The sequence below is a fragment of the Trachinotus anak genome, unplaced genomic scaffold, assembly GCF_046630095.1.
Source record: "Trachinotus anak isolate AG129_WGS33_773 ecotype Australia unplaced genomic scaffold, CSIRO_AGI_Tana_v1 ptg000001l, whole genome shotgun sequence".
NCBI lineage: Eukaryota > Metazoa > Chordata > Actinopteri > Carangiformes > Carangidae > Trachinotus > Trachinotus anak.
This window is the reverse complement of record NW_027273852.1, coordinates 5,375,427-5,402,188: the sequence shown is the minus strand read 5'-3', so window position 1 is coordinate 5,402,188 and position 26,762 is coordinate 5,375,427. Positions and strand designations below refer to the sequence as shown.

General features: G+C 42.3%; 1 protein-coding gene across 1 annotated transcript in view; it reads right to left on the bottom strand.

Annotated features, from left to right (window-relative positions):
* Positions 1-528: 528 nt before the first annotated feature.
* LOC139637422 (E3 ubiquitin-protein ligase SH3RF3-like) overlaps positions 529-26,762 on the bottom strand; it is a 90,694-nt gene continuing 64,460 nt past the window's right edge. Inside the window, exons 4-10 of the mRNA XM_071506164.1 lie at positions 20,096-20,404; positions 19,270-19,385; positions 16,215-16,385; positions 12,894-13,174; positions 9,386-9,711; positions 2,639-3,012; positions 529-924 (exon numbers count right to left, since the gene is read on the bottom strand). Coding sequence (XP_071362265.1) covers positions 756-924; positions 2,639-3,012; positions 9,386-9,711; positions 12,894-13,174; positions 16,215-16,385; positions 19,270-19,385; positions 20,096-20,404 — 1,746 coding nt within the window. The 3' untranslated portion in view covers positions 529-755. The remainder of the gene's footprint in view (positions 925-2,638; positions 3,013-9,385; positions 9,712-12,893; positions 13,175-16,214; positions 16,386-19,269; positions 19,386-20,095; positions 20,405-26,762) is intronic.

Here is a 26,762-nt window from a genome sequence, read left to right as displayed (position 1 = left end):
CTGTGCTTGTTGTCACAAACTAGACACAAATATGTGCTTACAATGATCCTGGCGTGTAGGCTCACACACTTCCCTCATAACCTGGTGGAAAATTTTCAAGCACCCGAATTCAAGTTCTGAGGTCTCAGTGGAAAAGCAGAGCTAATGCTTTTTGTGCTAGTGTTTGCTGGTGGATGATGCCAAGGAGGAGAGCTGGGAGGCAGGGTTTGTCTTTCTGTGCTCTTTGAGTCTGCGTGCCTTCAGTAGTCAACATCACGAGTCCGCACAATGATTCGGACGGGGCCCCTCTGACCCAACGCTGTCGTCAGGCCATTGACGGGAAAAGCTGACCGGCTTCCTATTTGGCTGGGCTGGTTGAAGCCGGGGCTAGCTTTCCTGTAAGTGTGTGTGTGTGTTTGTGTGTGTGTGTGTGTGTGTGGGAATTAGTTGGACCAATATGGGTTACTGAACTAGACTTGGACTATTGAAATTAACGATGTTTTGTGTGGGAAATTTTTAAAACAAAAATTCTCCATTAAAATCCAGATGTTTCTTTTTTTTTTTTTTTTTTTTTAGCGCTAGCAGCTTTTTAAAGCAAATTTACACAGGTGTCTTTGCAGGTTTCCATATTTGATCCAAAAGTGTAATTCTGGAAAACCAATATCAGCCCAATATTTGTGTGTGGCTGCTGTCGTGTGAACTAGCATGTTTTGTTTTGTGTGTTTTGTGACTCAGAAACAGGAACATTATGCACTCTTTTGTCCACTTTTTCCAGTTCAGAAGCTCTCGACGAAGCTGCTGGGAAACAGGCCGGTCTGTCCCGTCCTCTGCAGGGTGCCTTTGTACCAGCCGTCCTCCCGCTTCTTATGGACGAACACCACGTCTCCTTCCCGCAGCTCGATCTCCGCCTCGCTCTGCGGGGGGTAGGGCACCACCACACGGTACCTGCAACACACACACACACACAGATGGTGGTAACACACATAATGCTGTTGATTGGCGTGGGCAACATCACATGCTGGAACAACCCATCCGAGAGAATTCAATCTGTGCATGTATCAGTGGAGACTTTTTTTCACAATTCTTCCCAGTATGTTCACAGCTACACACAGTGGTGTGAAGTACGGGTGTGAGGAAACCCATCAAATTCTTTAATGGATTCTAGGAATAACCTGTATTTTGTGGTCATGTGTTCCCCCAGCCTGCCTGAATATGAAGTTGAGATGCATTTGATCTTTTACAATTTATTGAATTTTATACTTCATTTGTAGCTGACTAGTTTAACGCTGTGTCTCTCACTAAGACTGGTTTCAGTCTCAGCTGTAGCTGCGTGACAACGTCTGTCTCAGCAAAACTATATCTAATTTACATATTAAATTGTTTAGTCAGGATTTTTCCCTCTTGAGAACCAAGCTGAATATTCAGCTACTTCCACTTGGCTTTGACAAATAATAGTGAAAAGCTGAAATCTGACACACAATAACACCAGTGTGATATACTGGAGGGTTTCTGGCCTTAGCGCCGTTCTGTGTTATATCTGGAAGCCAGTAAGTGCCTATCAGGTGTTATGGTAACCATCATGTCTGTGTTTTGGTGCACCACTGTCCCACAGGGTTTGACATCTACCAAAATATTGGTAAGACAAGATTGTTTTGCCTCTGTGCTTCTTTCTCTTTCTCTCTCTCTCTCTCTCACACACACACACACACACACACACACACACACACACACACACACACACACACACACACACACACACACACACACACACACACACACACACACACACACACACTCATACAGAAGGAGTGGGGTTTGCTGTGATAACCAGTGCTCCCAGTGCACAAATGCTTCATTCCTCTTTCATGTGTTTCAGTTGTAGTGTCTGTAAGTGTGTTACTGATTTTACAGGTGTCCACTGAGGAACATAAAGAGTGTGTGTGTGTGTGTGTGTGTGTGTGTGTGTGTGTGTGTGTGTGTGTGTGTGTGTGTGAGCAGTACTTGGATCTTCAAAGCTGCTGGTATGTGTATGGTTGCATCTCTCCTGGAGACAACAGGATGATGGATCGCTGGTTCACAGCAGCTGTAACTGTTGCTCCTGGCCTGCACTAATGGACTGGCTGCTTCCAGGCATCCGAGTGAAAACTAACACCTTGATTAAACCCTGGTGTTACTTTCCCACACACATACTTTCCCACAGTAATGACTTATTGCTCATAAAGGCGCCTCTGGCTGGTTCTGACTTTGTTTCCATTTATCCTCTGCTTGTGCTTGTGCTATTGGTGAGTTTAATAACTCTCTCAGGACTGGCCTGTCTTTCTTCACACTCAATCCTCATGACAAATCCTCCCTGCCCTAAATTTCACCGCTTTGTCAGGATAATCAAATAATTTTTGCCAGGTCAGTTGTCAGAGTCAACTTTACCATTGTACCATTATTGCGCACATTTACACATGCAACATGGATGAATAAAGCTTTGTAATCACTTTAGAAACCAAAACCACATTTGACTGTAAATTGTTGTTCCCACAAATAAAAGAATAAATTACCAGCAGCCTATGTAGTGAGAATGCGCACGTGTTTGAGCAGGTTCCCAGAGTCATAAAAGTATTTAGATGTGTTTTTATGTCTGTGTGTGTGTGTGTGTGCGCGCGCTCACCTCTCTCTGGACAGGGGTTTGGGTTCAGGCCGGAGGACCATCAGAGGGTTGCCAACGCGTGTTGCTGGGGGCGACATAGGGAAGTTGGTATCCAGGGAACCAGACTTCCTGTGCAGCGGCTCCAACCCCATGGCCCCTGCCATCTCGCTCTCAATTGGACAGGAGCCGGCTCGCCCCTGCGACGCCATTGGGCAGGAACCTGAGCGGGCGTGGTGGTGATGGTGGTGAGGATGGTGGGTGGGGTCAGTGGCCACGGCGCCTTGGCCAGCCAATGAGGGGTTGTGGGTGGGCGGGGAGGAGGGAGGTGAGCGAGGTTTCTTCTTGGCTGCTGCCCCCGATAGGAGCTTTAATAAACCTCCGGCTTTCCTCTCCTTCTGAGGATGGAGGGATGGAATAAAACAAAGAAACAAAGAAACAAACAGAAATGCTGGTAAGGATCATTATTTGTTTGAGATATACAGGAACAAATGTTTTATAAGGCCTCTCATGACACAAAGAGATGGGATGGTGATGAAAGTGGTGTAAACAACATCTCTACAGAGTACTTTGTTTTTCTTCTCTCTACATAAAAATCCACAGGACACAAACACCTCCACATATTAATCAAAAATCACATTTATGAAACAAATAAAAATGTTTTCCTGTTGACTCATGACACAAGAGAGAAAACTGGTGAGCACTTTGGTTTCAGACAGTAAAACAACATGAGCTGTTTTCCTGTCAACATGGACCAACCCTCTGGAAGTTTGAAAAAAACCTACCTACCCCCCCCCCCTACAGGAATAGTTCGATATTTTTATGATGCGTCCAAAAGTTGCATCTGAAGATCAACACCACTCTCATGTCTGTAAGCTGTGTGTAGCTTTAGAGGAAGTGACATGCTGCAACTGTTTCTTGACAAACAGCAGTTTGTTCCTTGACCTCGTGCGTCTGTGCAGCGTCTCCAGTGGTTGTCTGGTAAGCTGAGTGTGATTACAACACTCTGGGAAGTTAATGCTCCCTGCTGTTGTTTGCCAAGAAAGAATTACAGCAGGTAACAAGTTGTTGTTTTTACATTTCTGCTTGTGTATGGATTAGACAAACAAGATACAGTGTGTTCATACGTGATAGCAGATTTTTGAACTGTGAACAGAGCCAGACTAGCTCCCATGTTTCCAGTCTGTTAGATCCGTACTTAATGCACAAACATGATAACTGTATCAACTTTCTCATCTAACTCTTGGTAAGAAAGCAAAAAAGTGTATTATTCAAACTGTGGACTTATTCCTTTAAACCAGTGTATATTTTATGGTAGAACTGAGACTGTCAGTGTTGGGTGCTGTGATAGTTTTAATACATCATGAAAGGTAGCTGTTGACTTTAAGATTATCATAATCAGAACATCATAACATCATGTGGAATATTTTCTGCAAGCATAATAAGTAAACCTCGATCTACAACACACAAAAAAAAGGCACCTTGATTATCTCCGTCTCTCTCCTGCTCTTCACTCAGGGATCAGATAGAAGAAAATAATGGTTATTAGACTGAATAACTCAGAAAGGAAATGTTGTGAGCGTCAGTCACAATGTGCATTTTGAACAAGCACCTTCAACCTGAATTCAGGTGCATCTAAGAATAAGAATAAGGTCTAAGAATAAAGTGTAGTGATTATAGCCAAAGTGTTTCTTAATGGCAACTCTAAAGGTATTCATGTTTTTCCATTCAGGCCTGCACAGCACTGTCCGTTCAGCCAAACGCTGCAATACCAGGAGGACAAAACGGCTTTCTGTCTTTTGCTGCATGTTGCTGATTTTACACTCTCAATCATGACAGCATGGATCAATACTGAGCATGCCTGAGCATGATTAAAATTGTTTTGTCAATGCAGGGAGCCTCCATATCAGCTGTGTCCGCCTCAGCCATCTGTGTCTTTAACATGCTGGCTGCTGGATCAAGCATCAGCTTTGTTTTACGCTCATTCTTCTATCAAACACTGTCTTTGCAGTGCTGTGATGGACAGATGAAGCAGAGCATAAAGAGAGCTAGTGACCTGTTGACCACATAAGCTTCTGCCTGAAGCTGAATAAGAGACTCACAAATTAAACTGTATCCTTCCAAGAGATGTGTTAAAAAAAAAAAAAGTGACTATATAACAGCAAACGTAACAAATATGATCAACATTTCTCGGTGGCACCATGGAGAGCATCTGCAGCTGCAGATGCACTCTGTCATACAGACAGAAATGTTCACTGTTCTCACCATGAAGTCGATGATGGAGCAGCTAACATTAAAGTGAACGTCGATGGGGACAGATACCACGAGATTTAATATTATTAATGCTAAGAACCAAGCTGTCATCAAGCAAACAGCAGCAGCAACAGAGGACGCACACAATGTCCCACCAGAAAGGACATGAGCAGATAAATAAGACATGAGCCACTGCTGCAAAGTCTGGAACACATTGTTAACAATGACCCACAATTCATAGCGCTTCAACAGCAGAGGAATAGATTGTTAAACTTTAAGAGCGCCAAACTCCCTAGGGTGATAATTACTTCTTAAACTAATATAAAGCTAAGCTTCACCTTACATAAGACTGCTACAACTGTGTCTGGACTGCACTTAACACTGCCTCCTAACATATAGTCACCCAGCAAACTCAGCGCAGAAAGCGTCCTCATATGGTGGAGCTGGAGGAGGGACTTCTGCACCCTCCCAGAAAATGTTGTGTTCATCCCCAGAATAAAACAAAATACTCATGTCCACTTGCAGAAAACGGTGAAGTCTGCACACTCTTCACCAACAAATCACATCTATACATGAGTTTGTCCCACATAATCAAACTACTGTGCCACGTGTTGTTCATCTGAGTATCTGTGAAATTATAACACGCATCCTAATTATTTAACAACAGTGGCATCCAGAGCAGTTAATCAAGTCAATTTTCACAGTCAATTTTGGTTTCTTTTCTCAGACTCTGGTCTTTGAGCGTTATTTGTTTCTGTGCTTAATCTCTTACCACCTGAACTTGTAAAGACTTGTGACCATGGAAGAAACGTCTCTGCACTCCTGAATACTGAGTCATTATTAGTCAGTGGTTTCTCTGAGAGTAGTTTAAGCCACATCTTTTCATTTCCTTTACTCCGCTTTAAATGATTTCTCTGGATCAGTTTTTCTACATTTGATCTAATGAAGACAGCGCAGCCTGACCAACGCAGGACACTTCTTCTATTTATTCTATATTTTAAATAACTCTGTCTTTTCCATCCCTTATTTTTGTTCCGCCACTACCCACTGGTCCCTGTGGTAAGTTTGCCCAGCTGTCAAACCAAATTTGCAAGCCTCTGCAGATGGCTCTATAACGCTGAACAAAACCTGTTTGTGCTCCATGACCGATTTTTCGCTATTTTCTGGCACTTTATAGACCAAGGGAGCTAAATGTAGCAGCGAGTTTCAACCACCACACCATCGACAACCAAACACACCGACGTCCCACTCAAACAAAAATGGCTCTCACAACTAAGTGGGCTGGTAATAAAATGTTGTGACACACTACACTGTTAGCAAATTATTGGCAAACACAAAGTGGCAAAACACCAGCGAGATATCTGATCAAAATCAAGTAATTAAGAAGGGAAACAATAAGAATTCATAGTCCTAATGACCAGTCTTAGTATATTGAGCGGGAATGGCCCAGAAAAAAGTGCTTACAAAGCGCGCAGAGAGCCTGTATAAACACTTTGACTCAGCAGAGCCACTATAGAAAAATAACAGCATTCCTTCCCTCTACACTACAAGTGCCAGTGCTTTAAAGTTATGTGTTTCCCTAAATACCATGATTTCATTGTTTCTCACAGGATGTCAAAATGTGGATCGTCTTTGTTTAATTTTTTTCCCCCCACAACGTAAATCCCCTTTTCATAAAACTACTGATGCTCACTGTCAGGAGAATCCAGTCGCCTCGAGTGTATTCTGGCAAGGTACTGAAATAAACACACATAAAATGTTCCACTGCTTTGGCAACATAGATTTCCTTCCTGTCGAGCAAATAAAGCTTGTTTGAATTTTAACATGGGAGAGGGAGGAGATGATGGGGAGGAAAAAGAAAGATGAACAGAAGGAGAGAAAATAGAGGGATATAGAGGGAGAGAGGAGCAGTAGAGCAGGGAGTCGGGGAGGGAAAGAGGCACAGAGGAGGACACAAAGACGTGAAAAGAAAGGAGGAAAGATGGAGAAAGAGGGTGAAGATAGAGGGGAGGAAGGAGAGAACAGAGGGGTGTAGGGGGAAGCCGGAGAAAGGGAAGGCAGGCGGAGAGATTGAAAGCGCCAGAAAAAAGTGAATAATCACTCCCTCTCCCCTTTCATCTGCAGGCTTAAAGGCTTAATCTGCCTCCTGTGAGTGTGCGCTCGCCTGTGTGTGTCAGTTTACATTAGCGAGTCACACTGCTGCTGCTGTTGTTTCAAAATGAGTCACCAGATGGCAGCAGGCACTCACAATTCTGATCTGACTCTGGCGCTGACGTGCAACTTAATCTAATTTTGCATGGCATAGAAATAAAAGCTTGTGTGTTTGTGTGTGTGTGTGTGTGTGTGTGTGTGTGTGTGTGTGAAGTTTTCTTTGATTCCAAATGTAAGAAATTGGACATAAGCACACACATAAAACTAATCAGTTTTATGTGTGTGCATAAAACTATCACATCTCGGAAGGATTCATTGTCATTGTTGAGCTGAACTGAACCTTTCAACCTAGATGCTGGTGTGTAACGACTGCTCAGGGCTGATAGGAGCTTTTGCTTTTAAGCTGAATTATCTCAAAGAAATTAGTGGAATCATAGGAGCTCCATATTTTGTTTGATGTACTTGTTCTCACTCAGCCGTCAGTGTTGTGGTTTAAAACGAAGAGCGTGTTTGGTTGGAGGCATGAGATTGAATTCCAGGGTGTCGACATACTTTTAGTTAAGAGTAAATATGAGCCTATATTTGCAATCAGTGAATGCAAAGAGTAAAAAAAGTGTGTACCTGAATATAGGAGGTGTTTGTGAAAATGTGAATAAAACAGCACAGTGTAGTAAAAAAAACGAATGCATGGTCAGTATCATCTTGAACCTGGTTTTTCAAAACGTTTTCAGACTTTTTTTTCTTTTTGCAAGCACTTCCCACAGCCATGTAGTTGGCAGTTGCGGAGCATGTCCAGATTTCTTGGAAATGGTCTACGAACACATCTCAATGTCCAATGTGGTAAGTGTGTGTAATGCCGGCTGCGCACTAGACAGTGTGACACTGTGTCGAACAGAGATAAACCAAACTGGCTGCCAGGCAGTTATCATAGCTGCTTCATCATTTCCTCTGTAACAAAGATGGAGTCTGTGCAGCCTCATCGCCACACTGACTTCAAACCTGATGTTTCTGCTCTGCCAAGCTGAAAGCAACAATGGTAAGTAGTGTGAATGGGGGTTAGGCTGAACATTTGTTAAAAAAATAGTATGACGATAGAGTATTTTAAAACAAAAGATGGCAACGGCTTATTATTTTGCGTATTCAGATTTCCCTCCAGAATTTCCGCAATAAGATCTTGGAAAAACATTTAATTTTAGAATAATAAAAAAACATGGTACTTGTGTACTTGTGATAAGATGGGAAGATTCTTTGATATCAGAGTGACATGAAAGTTGGAAACGGCCTATTTTTAACAAATAAACTTTTTAACTGACTGATACTTTCCCTACCTTGTTCTAACTTCTATAAGATCTATTCAGCATGTGAGTTATGATCCCGAATCTGGCCTCTAAAAAACACGCGTTCAAGCCATCTTTGAGTGAGACGATGTAAACAAGGCCGCTGCCTGCTGTTCCATAGTCAATGAGCTGTTTGTCAGCTAGCCATGTAGTTAGATTAGCTGTCCCAGACAGTGGAGCCAACAGTGAAACAAATGGAGCTGAGACAGATGCGAGGTTTCAGCGCCATCCTTCACTGTCAGCTCAGCTCGCGTTAACATCCCCAGCTTTAGCACCGCACACCTCACAACATATAGGATGAGGTTTGTGCCAGCTCCACGGGTGAAAAACACTCACTGTGGTGGAGGAGGACTACTGACACATCACATGCACACACACAGACACACATTACAGATTTCACATCCACTAAACCTGTGAAATCTAGATCACAAAACACCTTTTTTCACCAGATGTTGTGTCAAAGTTAATTAAAATATATAAGGTGAGTTTTATCCCCAGGATGACTAAAATGGTCTGTTTTCTTTCCTCTGAAATCTCCTGTTTTGCTGTATGTTCATCTGTCTTGATAAATATATATAGTTATATGTTGTCTAAGTTGCTATACATTCCAACAGTCAGTACTCAGAGACTAATTATATTATCAAGCGTTATGATTTTAATTTATGGGAAACCTATAAACCTGTTTTCTCACAAGCTGTCTTGTCTTTATGTACTTTGACAAATGATTTCCTACATTTTCCTCCAGAAATAAAGCAGGAAGCTACTGCATTCAGCTCTTGTTTAAACATGTGGAGAAAATAATAGAAAAGAGACAAAACATCCAATTATCCTATTAGAGAAAAAGAGCTTGTTTCTCTGTCTGTTGCACATAAAGAATTCTGGTCAATAGAGGCTACGGTCAGTGTCTGTTTCCACAGTGGATTTTTCACGCTGTGATTGTTGAAAAAAAAAAAAAGACACATTCAAAGAAGCCAGTGACAGTTGACTCTCTGCTTAAATTTTTGTAGTTATTCTTGGGGAAGAGACTCACCTTCTCTGCTTTTGGTGCGAGGGCGCCCTGGCTGGGGGCGTGGGAGGGGCCCGGCGAAGGTGGCTGCAGTGGACTGGCTAGCTCGCCGTTGAGGAGCACCGCTGACACGTTAGGAGGTGTGAGACACGAGAGAGGGGATGAGAGTGGGAGGAGGGGCCGCGAGGCGGGAGAAGAGAGGGGTGAGGGGCCTAAGCTGGACCCCGGAGACACCATGGAGAGAGGACGACCTGACTGGCCGTGGCAACGCGAGGGGGAAGAGCTCTGAGGACGCAGGGGAGAGATGGCCACTGTGGGGCGCTCCGGGCTTCCAGCAGGAGGACTGTGGACTGAAACACACAAATACACATGGATTAGTATTAATGAGAAGGACTTGTCAACATTTTGGGAGTTTGACTTAATGATCCTCTTACTTCATATCGAGGAAGAGAGAACAAGATATAAAACAATCTGTGTCTCCGCAATAATAGTTCAGTCTACCTGTATGTATGATAAAGAATATTCTATAATTATAAAATACACTTTCGAAGTTCCTCTTTGGTTTCGGCAAAATATCCCCACGCTACTGGAATGTTTTGTTCCAACTTAAGATTAGAAGAATTAGAAATATAAACATCCATCTTTATAAACTGGGGAAAGCTAAAAGCTACTTGACCGTTACACTCAATAGTGTTATTACATAGTAATGTCAGGGGTGCTGGAGCCTCTCCCCGCATGCAAAATTCCCACCACTTACATCGAATGCATATTATGAAGAAATCTTTTAATGGCCAGTGTGAACAGGAGGAATTATTACAGCAAGGAAAACACGTTTCAATTTTAATATGGGCACCTGACTATTGTTTTAAGACATATCCTTTCAGCATCTTCAGTCTGTCTGGAGCCATAATTACTGAAAACAGTTAATGCTAATCTATAAAGTAATGTTATCTCCATGGAGATGTAATGACAGCTACTTGGTAGATTTGAGTATTACCAAGGGTGTTTCTTGGTTATTACTTTCAGATGAAGGTGCAGGAAACATTTTTTGGCACAAATGAATAACTGAGACAGAGATACTATGTTTCCATAAAATATAACTTTTTTAAAAACATTAGGAAAAGTTTTTTCTTCATCCTAATTAGGAAATGGGGACTCACCACTTTTTTTAATTGTGTGCCACATTCACTTGGCAGCTGTATGGAAATATACTATGACTCAGTTTAACTTGAGGCCCTAACTCAGCCCTTGTAGAAATAAAACCTGGCTGAGATGTTTAGAGCACTTTTTTTCAGCCTTCAATTTGTATGAGGACATTTGGTGCTCATGAGGATAGAAGAACACAAAAATACACACTCATAAGCATACAGGCATGCAGATACACACACACATGCACACACAGGCACATACACACACACACACACACACACACACACACACACACACACACACACACACACACACGGTTGCTAGCCACCTGCTCTTCCACACTGCAGTACTGAGGCAGAAGTCCATAGAGAGGCGCGCTGGTCATGTGATAAAACCACTAAACGCCAGAACTATGCACATACTTTATTTTGTAATGGAGACCAGATGTGTGTATGTGTGAGTTTGTGTGTGTGTGTGTGTGTGTGTATGTGTGAGAGAGAGGGAGAGAGAGGGAGCGAGAGAACAGGGAAAGAGGTGGAGAGAGTGAGAGAGAGAGAGGGAGAGGCATGAAGCTCTGTCATTACGCCTCCATAAAACAAAAAGCAGTGATGTCATTCAGCTGTGTGTTTGTGAGTCTGTGTGTTCATTTGTACGTGGGAGTACAAGTCTGTATGTTTGTAGCTGTGTGTGTGTGTGTGTGTGTGTGAGTGTGAATGTTATTCTTGGCCATGTTCTCACAGTGTGTACTCTTCAGCCTCCAAAAGAAACCTTCACCATTATTTTCTAAGGGAGACAGACAAAGAGGAGGAGAGAACAGGGTACTGGGGAGATGAGTGGAGAGCGAGGCTGATATGATCTAGACCTTGTACAGACACAGGTGTTTGTGTGTGTTTCTGAGGGTTGTGTGTGACTGGCCAGTCGAAAAACATTGGCAGTGTACATTGTGCAGATATAGACAATATAACCACCCTCTCATGTTCAGACTCAAAAAAAAAAGCATTTATGTGCACAGTATTTCATTCCCCTCTGCACATATTTTTCCAATGTTCACAGCATGATGGCTCTACGTCACCTCACAGCGAGAACCCACCAGCCACTCATTTTGTAGGGAGTGTGACCACATAACTGTTCCTGCTTCTAGTGCGATCAAGTGTCGACCTTTGTTGCATGTCATTCGTCATCCTTCTTGCTTCATTTCCTATCACCTCGCTGCTGTTAAAACAGCCTATTAATGCACATGGTTCTGGAATGAACTGTTCAACTTTTGCAAATGATCGTAATGCTCAGATGTCCACATACTTTTGGCCATGTAGTGTATGTGAAAGCCACTAAATTCTTCTCATCCATGCTGGTATTTATCCAATTTTCTGTGTATTGTTTTTATATTTTGGTCCAAAATGTTTTTTTTTTTTTTTACACATGACTAACAGCACTGATGAACCTGGAAGTAACAGAGGCTAATGAGAGCATGTGCCTGCAAATTTTTACATGGTTACTTGAGGCAACTTGAATTAATGACTGATCAATATTCTATTATGCTGTAATCAGAGACCAAAGGCCTAAAATGCTGCAACGTCCCAAACAAGTGACGCCCTTCAGGCCTGAAAGATGAAGCCAAAATCTGCAGTTCCTCTAATGGCCACTTGAGTCTGGCTCCACAAGCGAGTCGGTCCCCATAGACTCCCATGTTAAAATGCCCAACTTTACAGCAGAAATCAACATGTTTGCAGCCTGGTACAAAGAATGGTTTTTGATCTTTATAGCTAATTTCCTGCTTCTTAACAACTGTACGGGAGGTTAATTTTTATATAACTCACCCGTTTAAATTTTGTTAAGGTTTAAAGTTAGGCTTAATTGAGATCGAGCCGCTGGTGGGTGAGCGTATGCTCGCCACAAACCGGCATGAACCAAAGTCTTGGCTCCACCCGCGTCCCACCTCTTTGCCCATTTTTGGATTAGCTGGGAGATTGGTGGAGTCAGGCACACCCAAGGTGGCGACAGCGAAGCAGCTCACTCTGAGCCTCAAATCTGCTCCTCAGCAACCTATGGGTGACATCACAGAGGCAACCTCCATCTTTATACACAGTCTATGGCCCAAATGATCTGCACTCTGCTCCTTTAAGCCTTCAGGCTGGTGAGCCGTTGCAGGGGATGATGTTGCAGAGTGTGAAGTTGGAAAAATACCAGAGACAGAGATATCGCTATGTCATAAATACTTTCTCTTACCTCACTTTACATTTCTCTGGAGGGCTGTAACAAGATTCACCTCTCCTTTCACAGCAGGCTGTTTGTCATTCACATGAGTACCTCAGTTTCAAAAGTTCTCATTTCTGTCTTTCTTCAGTCCCACCACAAGTGTGTATGTGTGTGTGTTCTTGCTTACCCAGCTGCATTGAGGTGCGCGCCTGGTTAACCGTATGTTGGCTGGAGCGCAGGCAGTTCTTCAGCTGGGCAGCGGCAGTTTGCGGCGAGGAGGCTGGACTGATGGTGTTGACAGAGTTGGTTGAGTTTACCAGTGGGGTGGAGGGACGGGACGAAGAGGGCCCTGGGGACCCTGGAGACGAAGAGTCAGAGATTTTACTCCCCACCTGACTACATCCACTTCCTCCACCTACTGGACTGGACAGACACGAGCCACGAGTAGCACCCACTCCAAATGGAGCCCTTCAAACAAGAGAGAGAAGAGACGGATATTATCGACTTGTTATTGACATTTTCAAATAATCATAGCTGATGTTTATTGAATTTTGCTTTCGTCAGCTCCACTCATATGTTTACATCAAGGGTATTGCATTAGAAAGAGTGGTTTTCCTTCCACACAAGCAAATGCATGTTTAGCTAAGCTAGCAGCATGTCCCGATGGACGGACATGTTTGTCATTTGGTCGGTCCACCATGCTGATCCGGACTGAAATATGTCAACACCAGTCAGATGAACTGCCAAGGACAGATACTCATTGTGCCCAGAGGAAGAATTCTACTGATGGGACACTGACTTTTCCTCTCCACCACCAATAGGCTTTGTGGTTCTAAGTGAAATTCATCAACATTAGCCATGACAATATCATTTAGTTCAAAGCATGAGTAAGCCTAAGTATAGCCTCACAAAGCCGCTGACATGAGTGCAGTCTCTTGTTTAGTACAAAATGTTAATAGCCAGTATACAGGTCCATAACAGCAGAGCAAACGGTACTATTATCCCCGGTCAGAGTGAGTGATTCCAGTGCTATTATCTGACTGGTGGATCAGCACAACATAGTGTCCTGCTGTAACATGTACGGAGCCTCAAGCTGCTCATGTTTCTGTCTGCAGAGTGCTGAATGGCAGAACAGTGAGCTGAACATTATTGACGCAGCGGTATTCACACTCTTATGGCTGCCCATCGACTTCCCGTCACACACGTACCGAGTTATGGCTTTCTATATGTGTGTGTGTGTGTGTGTGTGTGTATGCGTATGTGTGTGTGTGTGTTTCTACCAGCAGAAAAAGCTAAATTATTCGCAGGTTCTTTGATTTGAGGTTTTCTATGGCCAGTACACACATACTCTAAGTGTAACTGCTTATTGTGTGTGTTAGGTTTCACATGTGGGTTTGTAAAGGCCCATACAGATGTTCAGTAACTTTTAGGACTGCATACAATAACACCACAGCTGCTTTCATGCCATAGTAAAAAGTCTTTATACCACCGTGTTAAAAATCTCAAATGAATCCAGAATAACAATAATCCAAATGCATTCATGAAGTCTTATATGGAAACTGGTGATATTATCTCATTAAATCATATGTAAATATTTAAACTGCATTAAAAAAAGAATGGTATGCCTATTAGAAGCCTGTAATGTTTGTGTGTGTGTGTTTGTGTGTGTGTGTGTTCATCTTTGGCAGCCCTCATTATCATATTGAGAAATTTCTGAGCTGCAGTGCAGACAAATGAGGGGGAGAGGTAAGGAGGAAGAGGGGGGCGGTGGTGGAGGAAGAAGGAGAGGGTATGCATGTGTAAAAATAACAAATTGCCTCTCATTTGATTACTCGCCCATCCTGCCTTTCTCTCTCTCTCCCTCTCTTAGATTGCATAACTGCAGAATGTGAAGCAGCCATTCATATCCAGAGGAGAGGGACACCTGCTGTTTTCACAGCCGTTTCATCTCTTTGTATCATTTCCTCTTTCTTTCTTTTGCTTTCACTTTCTCCTTCTCCCTCCTCCTCGGTTTTTCATTTTCTCTTTCAACTCTCCTCTATTTCAATTTCTCCCAGACTCTCTCTACCTTCTTCACTTTTTTCTTTCTCCGCCCCATTCAGTCTTTTACCCTTTCCCTCTTCTCCTCTGCTTTTCTCTTTTTCTTTCTCTCTCACCCTTCTGCTGAGCATCCTTCAGTACCAAATCTTTCTCTTCAGCTTCTCATTATCTTTCTCTCCCTCAATTTTGCCTTTCTCTTTTCTTTCTCTCTGCTATCCTAAATCTCCCTTGCTTTCATTTTCTTCCTCTCTCTCATTTTCTATGACTGCATCATAGAGCAGAATACAGATTAGATGAACAGCCACTGCAAATATTTTCAAGCATACGAGAATAACGACGATAATTAAATTGCCAAATATGATTTCAGCACATTCATTTTTCTGTTTTATTTGCTTTTAACAGCTATGAGTATCAGGATGCCAGAAGTAACAATGATCTGATGGTCTATACTATCTGGTAGCCACACATTAGAAAGGCAGACCCAGTGCTAATAGTCAAGTTTGTATTTAAATCAAATTTACAACGCCTTATAAAGAAAAGAAACTTTGAATTAGTCAGTAAGAATACATTTGAAAATCATCTTTGCAATATTTGAACCTCTTTTCAAAGCAAATTTTCCAAGAGGAATAATAAAAAAAACTGGTGTATATAGGGCTTTAAACATTTTTATATTTCAGTGCATGAAAAAGTGTTTTTTTTTCTGTGTTCATTCACAGCAGTTTACAGGAACCCCCTGGTAAGGACTTCTAAGAATATGTTTCTGGTGCATTTCCTAGTGTGACCAAATAATTTTGGTAGTTTTGGTGACCAGAGGTGGAAGTATAATTCTGTAACTCTTCCTGCTTCCACAATATGGAGGCTGAAGCAGGAAGAATTCGTAATCACCATGATGAATACAGTACCCGCAGATTGCACCTCAGCTGCCTAAAGTCCCAAAAATAGTTTTTTGGCCATGCCTTTGTGACAAGAGGCAGTCTGAGCACACAGAAACACATGTGCAATTACATGCCATAACAAGTACCTCAATTGCATGGCTCAGGCTGATCATGATTCGCTTTTGCTGGAGCCAGGAAATCACCATGAAATATTACGGCTGTGTTAGTGCCATCATCGCCTTTGTGTGAGGACAAAATCAGGGGCCTTAGTCTGACTGTATTGCACTGTTGGGTTCACATGGCTGAACCAAATAATAAACTGGGTAATAAATGGAGTAAAGATTTGAACAGAACATGTGGCTGTATGGATTAAACTTGGGTGCACTGCGCTCATACTGTGGTCTCTCCAGCAATTCAGTCACTTTTTCACCTTGGGAAAAGGAAGAGGTACTTCAAGCTTCATCACCAACTGCACACCCCTAATACGATTGCCTCTTGCTTTTATCTGGATGTGGGGATGACATAATCCCTTGGAAGACTGCATCACCACAATACCCTCCACTCTTCTCATCCCCAAGCCTGAATTCACTAACCTGGACACGGGGGTGACGTAGTTTCCTGGGAAGACACCGGAGGCAGCAGTTCTCAGCGAGGTTCCTTTGAACCATCCGTCTTGACACTTCTCAGTCACCCGATACATCTCCCCTTTCCGAAGTTCAAGCTCATCAGCCTTCTGGGGCTTGTAGGCATACAGAGCCAGATATCTGGGGACAAAAGCAACAGAAAAAATGTTAAAATGAGTCAAATAGTAAAACATTAAAGTCTGCAGCAAATATCAAGCAACCGTTGAGCAAATTAGTTGCTTTAGCAATTATCTCTAATTGGGCTTCTTCATCTGAAAGCATGCATGTGGATTACTCTGGAGACACTGTGCTATCACCAATACACAATTATGAAATAACATAGCAAAAACAAGACTGTGAGCACTAAGCTATTTAAAAATTTTTTAATACAGTTTTTATACTTATTTTTAGTTAACTGTCCAGTGCAGAGGATCAAAGAACAACAACCAGGAAACTGTTGATTCTCCACCAACTCCTTCATTAGACCACCAAACAACATATTGATCTACAATGGGATCTTTGGCAGGTCAGAGTGGAACAGTGCTGGTTGATCCTCCCACCATATACCATCCATTATCCCACGGTGTTTCATGCCTGTTTTAAATCAGTACCTCTTAGGAAAGCAGGATGGAGGGGGGAACAGAAGCAGCTGTAAGTATGAGAGACATCAGTAAATGGTCTCCAGTAGCATTTAAAATCCACTACCACTCAAAATGTCAGATGCACTTTTTTCATTAAGAGAGGCTACCAGATATGATGAGCTTATTTGTGTTAATTGGTATTGAGAACAATGAACCAAAAACACCAACAGCAAAACTTAATGCACTTAAACAGTGAGTTATACTGCTCATAATGGCAGTTACACTGAGCGCATGACATTTTTATTGGCCTTTGTTTTACCAGTCAAGTTATCTGAGAATACATTCTCTTTTATATAATAACCTGTTATGTATGAACAAGAATGATGCCTCTGGGTATATTTATGTATTGGTACCCTTTAATAAGTCCGTCCAGTTTGTTTTTTTTATATATATCTCAAAAAAAAAAAAATCAATTATAGGATATATTGTATACAGCAAAAAGTATAACAAGAATAACCCAACCATACACAAATCATTGTGAAACTGCAAACATAATCAGAATCACAGGTCGACTAACATCAAACCAAAGCAGCAGTAGTGCTTTAATGATGCACTAGTGAAGCCTGGGATTTATTATTATTATTTTTTTAATCTAATTAATTAATTAAGAGTTTGAGTTATTCCTCTCTGAGATAGTAATGTGACCATCAGCGAATGATTTCCCCTCCAAAACAGTATGGTATGCTGTAAATGGGTGCCTAATCAATATGTCTTTGTTAAACCTGCCTACAAACAGGTACACTGATAAATCCAGTATTTAGCGTCTTACTTTATGACCATGTATTCAGTATTGTGTATCGCATCTGCGTTAACATATAAATGCGTTTCTGTTCCTGTCGCTGGGAGACATTCGTAGTATGTAGTGTCAGACTCCGACAGAAGACGATAAGACCACAGAGTAAACAAGCCCTATGTGTGCTGCCTCCCCCGTTGCCATGGTAACAGATGTGGGGACCATCTCCTGTCTCCCCATGGCAACAGGAATAGTTGCCAGGTCAAGATGGAAACGTCTGACCTCATCAGTAGGACAAACCTGCTCTGGACGTGTGTGTGTGTGTGTGTGTGTGTGTGTGTGTGTCTCTCTCTCTCTGTGTCTCTGTGTCTGTGCACATGTGTGTGTGTTTGTACCTACTGTGCTACTTCAATAAAATCACAGATTTTATTAAACCTGACACTGTTGCAGTATTTCACTCACAACCTGCAGGTGGGACATCAGTTAATAATAAACAACATGATGCCCCCTACCTAAACCCATACATTCTAACCTTGGAAGAAGGAAGGACTGAGCAAATGTCCTCACTTTCCACAAATATCCCAAAATATCCTCACTCTTAAGGTCTGAAACTAATTTGGTCTGCACAAAGACAGAAGTACAAGGTCAGAAGCACACACTCACTTTGAAGATACCTGCATCTTTCTGGCAGTTACCTGGTAGATTAATTACAAGTTAAATTATAGAAGAGTCTTGCTCAGCGTTGGCACCTCACCAGCCATCTGGATATGACTAGTGAGGTTACATTTCCACAGGAATTTAATTGTGCTTGTGAGTGTGTGTCAGGTAGATTAATCCACTTAAGAAATTATCAGCCAGTGTGAAGTTGGTGAAATTAAAAGCAAAGCCTCCAAGTGCAGCCTATGCAAGATTACTTTGTTGTCCTATGTATGCATACACCTGTATATGCAAGTATATGCATACACCTCATATTACACCTGTAATATCTGTGTGTAGCTACTGAAGTAGATTTTCTGGCACGTTTGTGAAAATACATTTTGAAAAAAAGCTTGCTGCCTCAGTTCCTGGTCGAACTTAAAAGCGTTTAAAAGATTGACCATGAAACTGAAACATCTGAGATTCAAGTACTTTGCAAATCTATCTCATCTCCCTCTTCATCAGGGGTTTACTGTCCAGTATCAAAAAAAAGAAAGAAGCACAAATTCACAAAATTCACTCATTGTTGTTCATTTCTGAACAAAAACGTAGCAACAGTAGGTCATGAACTTAGTGTCCCAGTGCTCGTCTCTATGTACTGCATGTATCACATGAAATGCATAGTATGGCTGTGCTGTTGAAGGCCTCGTTATGAAATACTGATGTAAGCATCACGCAACTGTGAGTGACTGTATTTTTCCTGTCTGAGAGGGATTTCATCCTTGACCAGTGGAGGAGTAAATGCGGTTGCAGAGGTGGTGGAACATGGCCAACATCTCTGGGCACAAAAGAGGAAATATTTTTAACGTAGCCAGGAGGCAGGTTCTGAAATCCTGCTTGCATCTCGGGTACATATCAACGCTGTTAATAAAACACAGAACGGGCAGGTGTGAGGAGGGATTAAAAACCCAGGTTGCAGGTGGGCTGAGCTGACAGCACCCTGAGGTGTACTCACATGTTGAGTGGCAGCTGCACCTTGGCATGGGCCAGCAGCTCAGAGGTTATGGATGCCACTTTGGGGGGCACCAGTACCCCTGCCGAGGAGGGAGAGGGACCTGGGGGAGATGCATCCTAAAGACAGACAGAAAAATCCACACATACAAACTGAGTAAAATAAATGATGTTTTGCAATACGTGCCTGCAGCCTTTCTAGCTTTTCAGTATGCATCTTGGGTATTATTCAGAGACAGCAAAAACACAATGAACTCAGGTGTCCTGCAACCAGAGGCGATACATATAAAAGCAATGTGTCTCCAGTTGAAAGCTATCAAACAGAAGAATGATTCTATTTACATGCAACTGGTGATACTGGGGAATAAGCTCATAACATATAGGAAAGAGTGACCAAAGTAAATTCTGGATGGCAAAATGCTTTGCGCATGTTTCGTGCATATGCTTAGAGCCCGACTAAGAAATCAGCTACATACAGTGAAATTCATGTGCTACCCTAAAGTACAGTTTTGAGATACTTGTACTTGAATATTTTAATTGTTTTTCACATCTAGGTTTTTACATGCATAACATATGATCAGCTGATAAAATATGATAAATTATTAAAGATCAAACAAGTGAACATAAAATAAAACAGTTAAAATGAACTCGGTCTCCATGAACTAATATCTATATTTCTATATTTCTATGCATATTTCTACACCTTGAGGTGTCTCTATTTCTTACTCAAGTAATGGACCTGAATACCACCACCATATATTGTAATTAGTGTGTGTGTGTGTGTGTGTGTGTGTGTGTGTGTGTGTGTGTGTGTGTGTGTGTGTGTGTACCTGGATGCGTGCAGCAGCTCTGGGGTCAGAGGAGCTGATGAGCACTGGGTGGGAGATCTCCATGCTGTGTCTGTTGTTGAGCTGGGCGGCCCTCTGGCTGACGGACAGCGCCGTAAATGAATGACGCTTCTTGGCGTTTTTCTTTCCTTCGCCTCTCCGATGGCCAGAGCCGTTCCCATTTGATGGGGAGGCACTGGGGGAAGGGCCAGGAGAGCAGGGGCCCAACGGGGCTGGCTCAGAACTCGGACCTGGAACATTAGTTGGCGTAGGTTTGTCTATCTCCATTAACTGCTTGGCTGTTTCATTTAACTGAGAGGAGAAGAGAGGAGAAGAGAGGAGAGGAGAGAAGAGGAGAGAAGAGGAGAGGAGAGGAGAGGAGGGAAAGAGGAGAGGAGGGAAAGAGGAGAGAAGTAGTTCAGGTGTTAGATTTCAGTCCTCAGTGGTTCACGTACAAGATCACAACAAGTGTGTTTGTGTGGCCTTTCCTCTCTTGTTCTTGTTGGCAGCTTTTCAAACTAGGAGCATAACAATCATCACAACAGCTGGTCTAGTGAGACTCTCTCTGTGTAACACACACTCTCGCTGTCTCTCTTTGTCAAACACACACATACTTGAACAACCCACCAAAAGGTGAGCATCCAGGGCTTTTCTCTCTCTTCTCACTTTGGCTTCATTTCAGTTCCTTCTTGGGTAAAATCAGATAAATTCCAAGGTAAACTTTTTTTTTCATACATCAGGACAGAACGGCGTTTGATGGAAACCTTGGTTTACCTGTGAGACTTAAAGGATGTAAGTAACTTGCACACTCAGAATTAATTCCTCCAACTCAATTTTATGCCAAATTAACCATCCAAAGTCTAATTTCTCATCCTTGACTGATAATGACAAATAACAGACGCATGCATCTTATCAATGCCGCGTCGCTTTCAGGAATGGTACAGCAAAACAAAGGCCCCCTTTTTAACCGCGCAAGCGCAGCGACAGGCGCTAAGTGGCAGGTCCTGGGCACTGTGTGGGTGCCTCCAAGCACACCTGCTATTTCAGTTCATGTAGGTGGAGCAACACAAAGTGCAAAAGGGTTGGCTGGGATGGAATATAAAATTGGAGGGTACGGTGATTAATACATTCATTCTTAGCCAGACACATTACCGCGCTAATCGCTCTGGAAATAGCTGTGCCAATCACGGTGACGCATGATGACAACGGCTCAGCAAACAGAAAGCGGCTTCTTCAGAAAATGATATTGTTGTCTCTGATGGTGCAGAGCGGCATCATCTGAACACACAGCACCTCTTCCATATGACCAAATCCACCCGACGCTATTTAAGTTTTATTTCTAAGTGCGTTTCACAACAGAAACAGCCACGTGTCATGGTATTATTTTGAAGTAGCTTTCCTGGTGTGTCTCATGTTCCTCCTGTCTTTGTCTTGTTTCCCTCCTGAGTTATTGTCTGCCCCTCCCTAATGTGTTTCACCTGTGTTCAATTACCCTTGCCTTCTTTGTGTATTTAAGTCTCTGTCTTCCCCTTTGTCTTTTGTCAGTTTGTCTATTTTGCTGCGTTTTGCTCCTGTGGATGTTCCCCTGTGTCTCTTCCTCCTGTTCTCTTTCCCAGTGCTACCAATGTTTAGCTTTTCAGTTTTACCTCTGTTGAGTTGCCTGAGCGTCTCCCTGTGATTTCATTTTTCAGACTTTGGCTTCCCGGCTTGGATTTATCTCTGAATGAAGTAAGACTGTGTATTTGTCTTTATTTAATAAATCACTGTACACTACCATCTCAGTTTTTTTTTGTTTTTGTGTCTGAAATTGGGTCCTGTAATTAAAATCTGTGACAGACACCTCCCTCTTTAAACAACAGAATACAGCGTCATAACAGGCCGGTCTGCTGAGTGTAGTATTGTATGGGGTCTGTAGCAGCCTGCTGTCATTTGCACGTGATTTACTAAAGGTAAACAGAGTGGACAGCCGTGCGTAATGGCACTGTGCTCTGGCCACACTTGTCAAATCTGTGGCTACAGATTTATCAACATGTGTCAGATGGCTGCATGGATTTACTAAACTGAAGGCAAAACTCCCCACATGCAGTATAAAGCAGCTGTGGACAACAGATAATAACTCTCATATTCATTTATAGATAAATAAAGACTGATTTACTGACATTCCTGCTTCAAACACAATAAACCTTCATTTTTTTAATGCCTATTTAAACACCTGAACTGGCTGTGGGATGATTGGTTAAAATGGCTAATTTGCATTTCCCATCATTGCTGTGTTTGCTCCAACTATTTAGTTTTGCTCTTGTTGATACAATCACGCAGGTGGCAGCAGACTGACGTCGTGCCAGGCACAGACGTGGTTCTCAGACGTCTATTCTCAGTGCACAGTCTAAGCCACATTTTCCACCAAAATACCAAGAACTCGCTTTGCTCTGCCTGATCTCAATGAACCTTCCAACTGTTCGCACCTCTCCTCCCACCTGTGCTCTGCGCGCTCTGTGCTTGCCACTGAAACACCAGTGTGCTTGCGCTGCTTGTTGTGCTGCCATGAAAATGCAGCCTTCAATGTTCAACCTTTGCACTTTAATTTTGTTGATTGTAATGTTTCAGATTTAAGTTACTGTGAGCTCAGGTGGGTCTCTGAGGACGGCATCTTGAAATCTACACACAGAATTAAAGAGTGAGAGCATAAGGATAGGACAACATTGTGAGGATTTGTGCAATAAACTATACAACCTACAAAAGTAATAGGTGGGTGACTTGAATATCTGCCGTCACACCCTCTCTAACAGGGAGAGAAATACAGTAAGCCTTTAGTTTTATTGTGTTTTTTTATCTTTAATTACATGTCAGTGCTGCAGTCTGTTTTTTAGTACTAAACATTCTCAGCACAGAGTACATAACTAGCTGTGTGTATCTAATGGTCTGGTTTCAGCAGATATTTCTTCATGTGCTCATGTTCATTAGTCTTGTGTATCTCATGCTGTGGGGGGTTAAGCTCAGTGATGGTAAAAACTTGTATCTGATATGACAGATTATAGCTGAGGCCAGTTTTTATGGACATCACATGCAAATGTAAAACATTTTTGAATAGAAAACTTGACGCCCGAAGTGGTGAAATCTATATACACCCTACATGAACACCTGAGGGAAAGCTGTTACAAGCATGGTGTGTTTAACACCTGCCTCACTGAACAGTCTATGTACAGTTCGAATTAGCTCTGCACGTTTGTGTCTACAATGTGGGGAAACTTTGAAGGTCACGGTCTCATTCCTGAGTCTTGAGATATTGTGGGTGATGAAACTTGGTCTTTAAAACAGGCCTGCGTGCGCACGCACGCACACACACACACACACACACACACACACACACACACACACACACACACACACACACACACACACACATGAATATGCACACACACACAGAGGCCAATATGAAACAGGGACACATGAACTGATACAATGACAGACAACATCAGCTTCAGCCCTGCAACAAATTTACATCGCAATCATGTCTGCGTAACGTAACCTCAAACTCCTGAACAATCCCTAGGGAGAAAGCCAAGCGTTTCTTTCTTCCTCTGTGTGTGTGTGTGTGTGTGTGTGTGTGTGAGAGGGAGAGAGAGAGAGAGTGATAGAGAATGTACAGGACTGACCCGTCTTAGCTCAGTGTTGGTGATGTTGCATTTCCATATTAATAGATATGCTAATCAAAGCCAAATCATATGCTAATGAGCTTGATGGATTGATGCTGATGATATAACTCAGTTTGCTCTCATGAGGCAGACTAGAGGACACACACACACACACACACACACACACACACACACACACAAAGGGAAACTGAGGCAACACACAACAAACTTAACTCCAGTAACTTTTACCCATGCATTAAAGTTTGTGCCTCCATAAACCCACATATATAGAGAAGCTGCCACACACACACACACACACACACACACACACACACACACAAACACACACACACACACACACAAACACACTCACACTCACACTCACACTCACTCTGCTGTGTCACTTTCTCTTTAACTACCAATGCTATAGTGCCTGGTCATGCTGCAGTAAAGGAGATAAGGTAGAGAGAGGGAGAGACACAGAGAGAGAGAGAGAGAGAGAGAGAGAGAAAGATGCTGTTGATAGAGACAATTCTTCTTTTGGAGCTTTTGGCTGAATGAAATCTCCAAGGTCATCTGTTATGTGTTGAGCTAACTGTACTCTGTGTACTCTGCGTCTTTTGAAGGGTGAGTGCTCTCCAGGTAATACTGAGGCTCGAGCTGATGAGCTGATATCTGCACTGCGAAAAGGGTCAGCCAGCAAGATACCTGCACACCTATGTACTCACACGCAGACACACACACATAACCAGTGGCAGGTGTGTGCCTACTCCCTCCTGCTGCAGAGACAGTGGAACAGATAAAGTCAGTGAGAAAAGAAGAAAGACAAAGAAAGATAACACGAGACTGAAACTTATCCCAAACCTGTCCACAACAAAGCAAACCCAAACAAACCTGTCCCAAACTCATCTCCAATTTACATGAATCAACCTCACTTCTGCCCAAACGTCCACGCTCAACTCAAACTCACCTACACTGACCTCACATCCGGCTGAACCCACACCAGATCTTCCAGCAGCGATCCTAAACTTATACAACACAATCCAACCCACTCAGCACACCCACCCAAAGTCAAGTTTGGTACACGTGTATGTCAAAACAACATAAATCCACTCCAGGTGTATGTGAACGCAACTCAGCTCGTGTAAATGATTGAAATGTGTATTAAAATGAGGTAGCCCTATATATCTTTATTTTCATTGCTAGATACAAATATCAGTTGACGCTCTGTTTACTTTCTTCACTTGACACAGACGAAAATGAAAAGCTCAGCTTTGACAAGGGAGGAGACACAGCACAAGACAAAGAGAGAGAGAAAAACAAAGAGAGAAGGTGATGGAGATGAGAGAGGAAGAGCAGGTACTGCCCACCGTGCCCAGGATAGGATTAGCATTATGTCCCTGTGATGTTCAACACAAACAAAAACTAACTGCTGTGATCACATCCAAACATATTAGGCCCTTGTTACCACAGAGCTATACAGTATGTTTAGTGGAGGCTATAGAATAATCTAACAAACCTACAATAATAGTATTATTGCATATATATTATTGTATAAAACACATTTTGCTCACATTTATGTACAAGTCTAAACTGATGCAAACTCAAACACAAAGATGAAATAAAGTAGGTTTTTTCTTCTGTATTTCCAGATTGTAGTGTGAATCATTCATAACCATATTTAAAGGTTCTGTAAATTAGAATTTAAACAATATTATAGCAGCAAACAACTATTTTCTTCTGTTTTCTAGAACCACGTTTTTGTCTAAAAAGAAACAGGTAAGACCATAGCAGAGGTGGACTGACCATGAGGACTAGCGGTTCAAATCCCAATGGACCAATGAAACATCTGTTAGTGTCATTTGTGTGGCCGCTCCCAGTGGATAAGTCCAGGGGGTCATTTGTTTCCAAGTCCAACCATGAAGCCAATACTTGTTTGGTTAGATTTAGAGCACAACAACCTGCTTAAGGGCTGCAGCTGGACTCATTACTGACTTTTCTTCTCCTAGATGTATAAGTAACTTGATGGCTACATAATGTTACGTGTCTGTTTTCATTAGTGACTGGCTACAGAAGGCATTCAAAGACCAGCTGACATGGTGTTGCCAATACTACCAGCATTGCTGTGGAGCATATCATGGGTATATTAGCGTGGGCTAATGGTTGTGACTGGATTGTCTGGGGGGGGATACGGAGGCCAAAGGCGGGGCCGACAAAGCATTTGTGTTGGTGGTCTAGTGCGATCATTTACAGAACTTTTAACATTGTGCATTGCTGCTTGACAGATAATTTGTGCTACTGTCCATTGACATGGTTTTAAAGCTATTTTTATCCACTTTTTCCTTACAAATGTCTTAAAATGCATATATGTAGACCCCTCTAACTAGCTCGAACAATGAGCACAAGAAAGCCACATTACTCGGCCCACTACACCGAGAAAGGACTACTATATTACTGTATTTCATTATTAATTTTAAGAAAAAATCAAATAAGACCTCAGTGGAATCAGAGAGTCTTGCAGAGTTAAGGTAAATTAGTTTCGACCAGGGCAGCCCTGACTGCTGCAACACAGAAGCATTACACTAAAACTTAAAAAATATAAAGGTACAATCCAGAGATGTACAAAGCAGATAGCCAGGGTATCAAAACTGAAAACTCAGGATTAGACTCTCACACTGATTGCTTGATAAACTACTAAACTATTACTGTTTCAGTGTAAGCTTCTGAAAATGACTTTGAATAACACATTGGACTTGAAGCCAATTCACTCAAACTGAACACAGTGGTGGTTCATTCCTCAGCAAACCAACTATTATAATATTAGCTAGCTCGCCAAATTACATACCAGTATTGAATCATTCCGATACGCTGCTAGCAAGCTGTGTTCACAAGAACGTTTGTCGATATTTTTGCTCTTCATGTCCACTACAGAGATGACGGTACCCTCTTCATATGTAGTGACTGCCAATCACTTCACACGTGCTCCGTGCAATTTTGACTTTTTTGATGGCATCCCTATCATCTGCAAACCCCTC